Raw genomic sequence first — 10512 nt, forward strand, 5'->3', positions numbered from 1 at the left:
AGACTACACTCATCTACAGTTACAGAGAACAGAGCTCAGTCTGCTGCTTCACTTTAACAACAGTCCATCATAAAACATCCTAAGAGAGAGAGAGTGTGTGTGTATACGAGAACTCAGATCGAATTCATGGAAACTCCTTCATCTTCATCCCAGACGTGTGTTTGGCTGGTTATTGTGTCCAACAACCATTTGGCTGGTTGTTGGACACATATTTGCAAGATGTTCATCCAAAACTGAAAAACATTAAGAAATAAAGGAAACACTTTACAATAAGGTTCATTAGTTGATATTAGTTAACTACTTCAGTTAATATGAACTAAGCATGAACAATACTCCAGCAGCATTTATTAATCTTTGCAAATGTTAATCTCAACATTTACTAATAATTATTTATTCATGTTAGTTAATATATTAATTATTATTATTATTATTATTATTATTATTATTTATTAATGTTAATTATATTAACTAATGGACTTAATTATAAAGTGTTGGCAAGAAAAAAAAACTAAATTTTACATGAATAAATTAATCCTATTTTATTATGATTATGATTTTTTTTGCGTTGTGACATTATTTTAATTCTTAATAGTAATCCTCGTTGCTGCAATATATAATTTTTTTTTTTTTTTTTTTTTTGCTGCAACATTTTCATTTCTAATAAAAAAATCAAATCAACCTAAATTAAAGAAAGTATAGCCAAGGCTATATTAATATACACATGTTGACATTTGGCTTGTTTTATCGTTACAGTAATGAGATTACAGTACTGAGAATTGGGAGGGGTCATGCACATAATGCAGTAAATCTTCATGTTACTAATCTTAACTATCTTCAGTTTTGCTACATTTTCTTTTAAAAATCTTTTTCTTAAAAGTGAAGAAAAAACTAAGCTAAAAACGACCTCTTGTCTTTCTGTGTGTGTGTGCAGTAAGAGAATGAAGAGGGCAGATAAGAACGGTAAAGGCCTCAGGCACTTCTCCATGAAGGTGTGTGAGAAGGTACAAAAGAAAGGCACTACGTCCTACAACGAGGTGGCAGATGAGCTGGTGACGGAGTTCACTCACGCCAGCAGCCTGATGCCCACCGACTCGGTGAGTGACACACAATAACACAGAAAACATTGAGATCTTGGTTTTAATCGGTTCTCATTCTGATGAAGCAATCCCAAGAATCGATCTGTGCTCTTTTCAGTTGATGCATGAACCAAACTTAATGAAAGTACACCTGTAGCGTGCCTCCCATAAATACACAGCCATAAAATTCAATTTCATGACTTGCATTTAAAGCTTTTACCCAATACTTCTTAGAGTACCATTTGCTATTGAGTTACTAAGACCTTCATGGTCTCGGAGTTATCAATATGAGATATGCATATAGTCACCATTATGCCGTCTCTTAATCAGTGTCTATTCACACAGCAGAATAAAAGCGATCTGGAGCGGTAAAAGATGTTAAAGTTCCCCAGGTTTGTCCTGCAGCGTCTCATGTTAATATGAGCTGAGATGTATCTGTCTGTGGTTTAGGAAGAAGGTTGAGCACTTCCTGTAGTTCTGCTCAGTGTCCAGCTCTCGTCTGGCTCTGTCCCAAAACCCTAAACTGGAACAGACCCTTAACGTAGATCTCGGATCATTTCTCTTTTATAATGAGACTTCGGGTTTGGACGCTGGCCTTGGATCATTGCATAAGGACTGTTTCTACCTGGAGTGAGCGCCGCTTGATGGGAATATTTTCCACTATTAGTTCTGACAGTCCACCTGATGTATTAATCTCTCGACCCTGCTGGAATGCTACAAGGTTAATTAAAAGTGACATTAGCACAGATGCAGGGGTTTGGGAGGAAGATGGCTCGTCTCCATGTGCTTCGTGATATTAACAGAGGTGATGTATTTGCACTTGCAGCAGGTGTACGACCAGAAGAACATCCGTCGACGTGTGTACGACGCTCTCAACGTGTTGATGGCCATGAACATCATCTCCAAAGAGAAGAAGGAGATCCGCTGGATCGGCCTGCCCACTAACTCAGCCCAAGAGTGCCACAACTTAGAGGTGAAAGACAAATTCACTCTCGCAGGTGTCAAGAAAACAACTGGAATATTCACATACACTTGAGCTCCAAAGGTTATATAGTGTACACCTGCAGAATGTCAACAAAAAAACAAGGAGGCATTATGAAAAGTGTTTGTCTCTTTATTTACTTCTTAAATTTCACAAAACCAGTGTTCACTTGTAGTCCACGAGGCAAAATAATAATCAAAAGTTGAATGTCCTCATTTGTTCTTAATTTGAAAAGATGAATTTCAAGAATATATATACAAAATGCAGTTTTAACACTGTAATTGTAGCAATTTACAGATATATATAGGTGTGTGTGTGTATATAGTATAGTTAGAAGAAGTATAGTTTTAGTTTTGTCCAGATTTATTTAAAGCAAAGCAAACCATAATATCCAAATGAAAGCTAAAACACTAACATCAGAATTTTTTTTTAAAATAAACCGAATCTTATTTGGAAAAAGGATCACCCCCTCAAAAAATGATTGGTAAACTCAGTCAGGTGTCGCTGATCTCCTTCTCAATGGCACACAAAGCCATCTGACTTTCCGCTGTGATCAGCTGTGATCATTTTGATCTGTTTAGCATGAAAAGAGCTTTCCTGGAGCATTTGAGTCTTTCAGGTAGTGCAGCTGAAGCAAACAATCAACTATGGGTGGCAAGGCACCGTCAAAAGATCAACCAATCGTTATCGGGTGTTTTTTATTTATTTTTTCTCTCCCAGTAGTCTATAGTTAATAGTTTCAGTTCAAAGCGCCTCGCACTCGCCACGTTAGATGCTCTGAGGCTGAAACTTGCTGTTTAATGTGTTTGAGATGTGCTTTATTCCTTAATGCACAACTTAGATTTCACAGGTATATTCTCCATCTGTAGAAAAATGGTAGAAAGACTGTGGAAATATATCCTTTTGGCTGTCAGAAGTGCATATGTTTCTGCTTTAGCGATTCTCAGCTAAACTCCACGGACTTCATTTAGAATGAGAGCCGCGCAAATGCAGATTTTGATGAACCAGAATATAGTTTAACTGGGGTATGTTTAAGTTAATGCACAGACTGTGTTCTTTCCAGTTTATTGATTTGCATGTAAACCTGTAAAATGTATTGTAATGCATGTGAACGGATCAACTGACGAAAATCAAGATTTACTAAACACTAGACCAGTGATTGGTTTGATCATATGTGAGACACGAGTAAATGCTTTAATACTAGTCTTGCTTTGAGAAAGCATCGTGTTAATGACGGCTCAATGTGTGTGTGAAGAGCCTCTGACAGCATCTGTTTGTGTCACATCTGTGACGGATGATGAAGGAGACGAAGCTCACACACCTTCAAACCATCTAATGCTGTTCATGTATGTGTCTGGTCATGTTTCAGCTGGAAAAACAGAAGCGTTTGGAAAGAATCCGACAGAAAAGAGCCCAGCTAGAGGAGCTAATATTACAGGTTTGTGTTTTCTCACCGAAAAAGCACTGCACATGGGAATCATCTGTCGTTCTGAGTCCACTTAGTGCTTCTGGTACTCTTTATCTGTTTATTTTAGTGCTTCTGAGTAAAAATCAGTGGTAAAGGATGAGTAAAAACAGCGGATGAGAGGGGGGGGGACTGTGGAAAAGCAGCAAACCACTAATATTGATTCATGTTTCTTTCTGAAGCGAGATGAGTACCCCATCCATCTCCTGCAGTCAAATGAAAGCCCACACACAGAATCTCAGGAAATCACTGTGTGACGTTACTATAGATGAGTGTAAATGATAACAGCGATGAAGCTGTAGATGTGAGGAGGCCTTGGTCCTTCAGGAACATCGATCAGCTGGGAGGCCTTCTGCAGCATCTCTTTATTAAATGCATTGGCTTGGCTCCGCCCCCACACGTCCCGAGACTGAACCCAGCTAGAATCTGTGTGCGTGTGTCAGTGCTAGGACCACACTAAGCTTTTATTTATCAACATGCTGACTGATTTAAGGTTAATGAGTGGAGCCTGAAGGGCTGAAGCGCTCTGTGTATACGTGTGCTGATTTGTGCGTCTCTTTGGTGAGCAGCAGATCGCCTTTAAGAATCTGGTGCAGAGGAACCAGGCCAGCGAAGCCTCGTCCCAGTCCACTCCTCCTCCTCCGGGATCTGTCATTCAGCTTCCCTTCATCATCCTCAACACTGACGTCCGCACCGTCATCGACTGCTCCATCTCCAGCGATAAGTACGAGATCTCTCCCCCTTTCTCTCTTTTGTAGAAATATCCTCCACTGATGTCATAAACCTAGGAAAATAAACCCATTTATTCTTTGTGAATATGTGTGTGTGTGTGTGAGTGTGTGTGTGTATAAATTTCATGGTAAAATCCAGCTTTACCATCACAGGAATAAATGAATAAATAAATTGAATTCCTCTGACAATAAAGCTGGGTTTTCAACATCATTGCTCAGGTCTCTGGTGTCACAAGATTCTTCATAAATCTAGTCAAATCGATAAATAAACCTGGTAACAGATGTTTGCTTAACTTCATATAATTCATACTTCAGTTTAATAATGCAATTAGCCCCAAGAAGCCGTGGTTTACAGTGAATTTATAACAGCTAAGGGGTGTTGTACGGCTGTTATAAAGCTGTTATAAATTCACTGTAAACCACAGTTTCACAGGGGTTATTGCTTTTATAAAATGGTTATTCATTACACCTAATAAGGTTTCACAGAATAAAACGGAGCAAATAAAATGTAATATGAATAAAAACCGTGTTCTTCCACCAAACAATGTTGTTCCTTAGAAACAGTTGTGGTTCCAACAAAGTGGTTGCTGAGCAACACACAGAAGTAAACAAAGGTATGTGTTTGTGGAGTAATTTACAAAAGCTTTGAACGTGGCTCAGCCAATCAGAATCAAGGACCGGAACTCTCCGCTTTATTTAAAAAATTTAAGAATGAAATACAGAAATAATGAATTTTCAGCATCTTCACTCTAGTTTTCAGAGTCACGTGATCCTTCAGAAATCATTCTAATACACTGATTTACTGTCACTTCTGATCAAATGAATGCATTCTTGCTGAATATTCAAACTGTTATTGGACCTTTACTTCTTATGCAGCAGCTGTAATAATAGTATCTTTGACTGGTTCCTTCAAACAGGTGTGAATACCTCTTTAACTTTGACAACACGTTTGAGATCCATGATGACGTGGAGATCCTGAAGCGGATGGGCATGTCTCTGGGGCTGGAGAACGGCACGTGCTCTCCAGAGAACCTCAGCGTGGCCAGATCTCTGGTGCCCAAGTCTCTGGAAGCGTATGTGACCAGTGAGTACCTCATGACACAGACACATCTGTGTTCTGATAAAACCTGCTCTGTCTTCAGCCACAGACTTCCTTCCTGTGCAAATGAATCAATGTTGCTTGTCAGTTGAGTTGCTGTGTTTAATAAGGGTCTCTAAATCAAGCCTGTGATTGGGTCCCTACAGACATGGCCACGAACTCCAGCAGGAAACCTCTGAGCCTCACGAGGTATGTCAGTCAGCAGAGCGTCTGAAACCAGGCTGCAGAGGTTGAGCTGACTCTGACTCGGTCTCTGTCTCTGTTCACAGTCACAGCAGCACTGCCCCGTCACACACCTCCGAGTCCCGCGGCCAGACGCCCAGCTCCTTCAACGAGGAAGAGGACGATGACGACGAAGACGACCCCTCGTCCCCAGAGTGATCCCGAGCAGGAAACCCCACACAGGAAATAAGCTGCCACTTACCATATTTTTAGCTTCCCCTCATCATCTCTTTCTTCCTCTTTCCCAGTTTGGCACAAGCGCCAGTTTGTCTTTGGTTCTGGGGGAGACGGGTTACTGTATTTTTGTGGTGCTTTTTGGCTAGCGAGCCGTGGGTCGGGCCGTGGAGGAGAGTCATCTCACTGTACTACTCTTCTCTGCTCCCTACCCAGAGAGACGTTCAAATTCTTCCCAAAAATGTATTTATTTCAGTCATACTTGAATATGACTATCTGTGTAGTCCAGTGGGCTAGTGCCACTTTATTTTCTCCTCCGAGGGATCGGAAAGCAACGTCCTGATCTTACTGTTCACCGTCTGGAGGGAATTTACATCCATGCATTTACAAAACAAAATATGAAAAAAAATTCTTTTTTTTTTATAGCTCGATTCAATGTCATTTTGTTGTGTTGTATAGTTTATTCCTGGTCATTCATCACAATAGTTGAAGGATAATAAAAGATGGATGGTTGTATCTGCTGTTCCGGGTTCAGATAGCTGCCAGTCACTATCTGAATGTTGCATGCTGGGAGATGTAGTCTTGTTGTGAGGTTTTGTTCACACTGAGTGTGGCAGATGGCCATTTTAAACCAACTCAACCCAATAGAACTAATGAATTTTGGTTTGCAATGTAACTGTATGTACTGTATACATATATAAACATATAATTTTGGTTACCTGTCGTGTGGTGTGGTCTTGGAAAAAAAAAAAAAGGTTTAAAAACATTGTTTTAATATTAACATTTATCAAACCGTGATAAATCAGGGGCCTGGTCTTCATCGCTCTCAAACTATTACAATAGTAATCTGGGGACAATCATTTAAAATAATATTTAAATAAATTAAATTGAAAACAATATTATAATGATGTGTTATCTATCATACTATATACACAGACAGTTTTAGTGTTTAGTGTAGAGTCGTGTATTATTTGAGTGGTGAAAGCTATAATGGGAGTGCAGGAGACACACTTTTATTAATCCTGACACATTACTAATCTGCTTCAAAGATAAAATTACATGAATTGCTAATTACAACATTGAGCTAAAAATGTAAAGACCGTACAAATACTAGTAATCATGATGAATGTAAGTTATTGGGAATCACGTAATAAGTAAAATAAAACAAGTGCACATTTAAGTTATCTATCACAACATTTATGTAGTTTTGTTCACTTGACTGTTTCCTTATAAAGGTCCAGAAATGTGTCAAGTTTCGTCAGATGTCTTTTAATTACCATATTTTCCGGACTAAAAGTCTTTTTTTTCATAGTTTTGCTGGTCCTGCGACTTATAGTCAGGTGCGACTTATTTATTTATCAAAATTAATTTGACATGAACCAAGAGAAATGAACCGAGAGAAAACATTACCGTCTACAGCCACGAGAGGGCGCTCTATTCTGCTCAGTTCTCCTGTACTTTACACTGAAAACATAAGAGCGCCCTCTCGCGGTTGGAGACTGTAATGTTTTCTCTTCGTTCTTGGTTCTAAATAAATACGACTTATATATGTTTTTTTCCTCGTCATGACGTATTTTTGGGCTGATGCGACTTATACTCAGGTGCGTATATGATGTCATTACGTTGCCAGCCAATCGCTGCATTGCTGATTGTGGAAACTCGCTTTAAATTCAGATATTTTAATCAGATCCGCAAAATCGTTTGAACCAAATTAGCCAGAGATCAGTTATCAGGATGAGAAGATGTGGGGCCTGTACCATGAAGCTGGATTAGCTGGCTAGCCAAGTAAGATTCAGGTTAGTTTGCACCAATCCTGGGTTTTAGGTACCATGTAAGTGGCTTAGCTTTAGCGGCATTCATTGCCAAAGTAACTTACACTCCACGGCTAACCTGCACCGGGGGAGGTTATGTTCTGGGTTAGAGATCTCAAACCGAAGCTGGACCAATCAGATGTGAGAGAAGTGACATATATCTGACACAAAGTCACTCCAGTTTATCTTGCTCCAAAATAAAGGTCACTAATGCTAAAAATATATATATATATAGAAGAAGACTGGCTTTAATGATAAATACTGAAGTCATTTTATGATTTATATAATTATTGTGATTATTATTATTTATCTATTACACACAAGCAATTTTAGTTAAATCGTTATTATAAATCGTTTATTTTAAATAAATGTTAATGTATAAAGATCATGTAATATAAATGAGTTGTAGTATTGCACACAAAAAAAAAAATGACCGTAAATGTTTGAGTGTCTATCACTATATATTTTCAAATGTATAAATACACCAACTTAAAAAGTTTCACTTGTCACTGCACTGATAGAGCAAGATAATTTATTTTATTTGTCCTCCTTTGTTTCACATGACGTTTAGATTTATCATATTCTACAAAGGCGCGTTCGTGAGAGCGTTTCGAGAGCAGCGACTGACTCCGCCGCCGCAGTTTGTTTTCTGTCTTTTTTTTAATGCAGAAAACAAAAACATACAGAAGTATAAACATACATCACATAATATCAACCACAAAAAAATGTATAAATAAAAAACTAAATAAAGAATAAAATAGAACTAAAGAAAAAAAAAAGAAAAGAAGGCCAAAATCTAAACAAAATTACACAAGGAGATCAAAGCAGAGACAAAATCTTACAGATACTGAGATCACATTCAAATAGTTTTCCATTTCTTTTAGGAAAACAGAGAAGACAGGTTTACAGTTGGAGAACTTGCATTTGTGAATGTGAAATTTGCTTAGGAAAAAAAATAAATTGATAACAAAACTGATATTTTCGTTTGTGGGGTCAGAGTCATAATACCCAAATATAATGTTTTTCATATGTACTGAGAAGTCTGGCAATCTTATACTTGACAAACACACCAATATCATCACAACGTTTCTGAGTGTAGTGACATGACCAAAATAAGTGTACAGTTTCTTCACAACTCGAACAAAAACAGCATGTATGATCAATGTCAGATTGAAATCTGCGTATAAACTTCTTTACAGGGAAGAACCTGTGTATGAGCTTAAAATAAATGTCTTTCACTTTGTTAGTGAGAAAGAATTTTTGTGGTAGAGACCAGATTTTCTTCCAATTAAGGTTAGCAAACAAATCATTCCAAAAGGAGATAACAGGAGGAACAGAAATCAGATTCTTAAGAAATAAAGAGCGTATTTCATAATTTTTGGCTTTCGACTCAGAGAAACAAATTTGTCCAACAGGAGTATCACAAGGTTTAGGCAAGGATGCAGTAGATACTGAGGAACCATTACAGTTAGCCACCGCAGTTTCTCTGTGGAGCGCTGATGATTGGCCAGATGACTACGATCACGTGTTTTTCTGGGTTTATTCAACATTTTCAGTTCCAATTATAGCCACAAATCTGTGTTTATAACGACGAACGTTTTTTTGTATTGTAGTCGCACTGTTGTACTGAGTCTCGTTTATCATACAACACTGATAAAAGTGTATATAGCCCACTGTATAAGTATTTAAATATATCATTATGTTGAACTTTATTCTTGTGCTCGTTCGGGAGTACCGGAGAGTCTCAGTGACTAAATAAGGTCTGTCAAAAAAAGTCGCTAGATTTGTCACTAGTCGCTTTTTTGGAAAAAAGTCGCTATGGGGGTCTGAAAAGTCGCTAAATCTAGCGACAAATTCGCTAAGTTGGCAACACTGGAGGCTACTCTCGCCGATCGCCGTGCTTCAAGTCGATCGCACCCAAAACCTTTCACCTTTAGTTTTCAATCTCGCTGGGTCTCTCGCGAGAAGTGAATCAAACTTGCTTTGCGTTGCAAGGCTCGTGATTGGCTGTTCATCAGTGATGTCACACATTCAAATGCACGCGTTCCACAAACTTGAGTTGAAAAAGAAAGTTGATGAACAGCATCATGGTACAAACAAAGCCGGATTGGAGAGGTTTGGTTTTGTCAACTTAAAACTAATCCTTTAACTCTGAATTTGTTCAGCTGCCATCATGGTACAGGCCCCTGGTGTCTTTCAGATCATCTCAGATATATTAAGTGAGGTACAAAGAACGGGCCCCATATCCTTACACTAAATATTAATTAAACGTAGGATATGCAGTTTAGAATAAACACTGGTGGTTATTCTGTAGGGTCAGAGGAAAAGAGAGAGATCTGAGAGATTTTAGAAATTATTTAAGAAGATCATAATCATTAATTCATAGGTTTGTAGGTGTTTCAAGAAGAAAAAATAATGATCAATAATGAATACATTTTAAGAAAAAATTTTCAGATGTCATTGTGAAGCACTTTCTTTTCTTTTGTATATACAAGTGGCATTAAATTGACTCCATACTATGGAATATATAGACTACATACATGTAATAACACAGGCCTACATCAAACAAGAAATCATCATTTTGATCATCATCATCATATATACATGCTTGCATTTGCAAGAGCATCTGGATAATATGCTTTAGGTTAGAATAGAGTTAAAAGACGACACGCATAAAGGAGTTTTTTTTTTTTTTATTCCATGTTGGTTTTCTTTTTAATAATGTTTTGCTTTCCTTTTTAAAAAAAAGCAGATTCTTATTGTGACAACTTACGCCGGCGGTAATGCCTGGGTAATAGTTTTATAGTTTTTAGTCAAGTCAAGATGCATATTAAAAAACGGACTCAACCTCACCCTGAGAAATAGTCGCAGATGTTACAAATAATAATAATAGTGATAACTATCCAAGAGCGTTCTGTGAAGTTTGCGCACTTTGCAAGCTCCGTGGCGCAT

At 38.0% G+C, this 10512-nt stretch overlaps 1 protein-coding gene across 3 annotated transcripts in view; it reads left to right on the forward strand.

Moving 5' to 3' along the window:
• Nucleotides 1-6467, forward strand: part of LOC113058175 (transcription factor Dp-2-like) — a 24463-nt gene extending 17996 nt beyond the window's left edge. For all 3 annotated transcript variants that reach the window (XM_026225842.1, XM_026225841.1, XM_026225843.1), the window contains exons 6-12: nt 932-1094; nt 1903-2049; nt 3428-3496; nt 4093-4247; nt 5172-5338; nt 5500-5542; nt 5623-6467. In XM_026225842.1, coding sequence (XP_026081627.1) covers nt 932-1094; nt 1903-2049; nt 3428-3496; nt 4093-4247; nt 5172-5338; nt 5500-5542; nt 5623-5734 — 856 coding nt within the window. In that variant the 3' untranslated portion in view covers nt 5735-6467. The remainder of the gene's footprint in view (nt 1-931; nt 1095-1902; nt 2050-3427; nt 3497-4092; nt 4248-5171; nt 5339-5499; nt 5543-5622) is intronic.
• The last annotated feature ends 4045 nt before the right edge of the window (nt 6468-10512 follow it).

This window comes from Carassius auratus, chromosome 40 (assembly GCF_003368295.1).
Source record: "Carassius auratus strain Wakin chromosome 40, ASM336829v1, whole genome shotgun sequence".
Classification (NCBI taxonomy): Eukaryota; Metazoa; Chordata; class Actinopteri; order Cypriniformes; family Cyprinidae; genus Carassius; species Carassius auratus.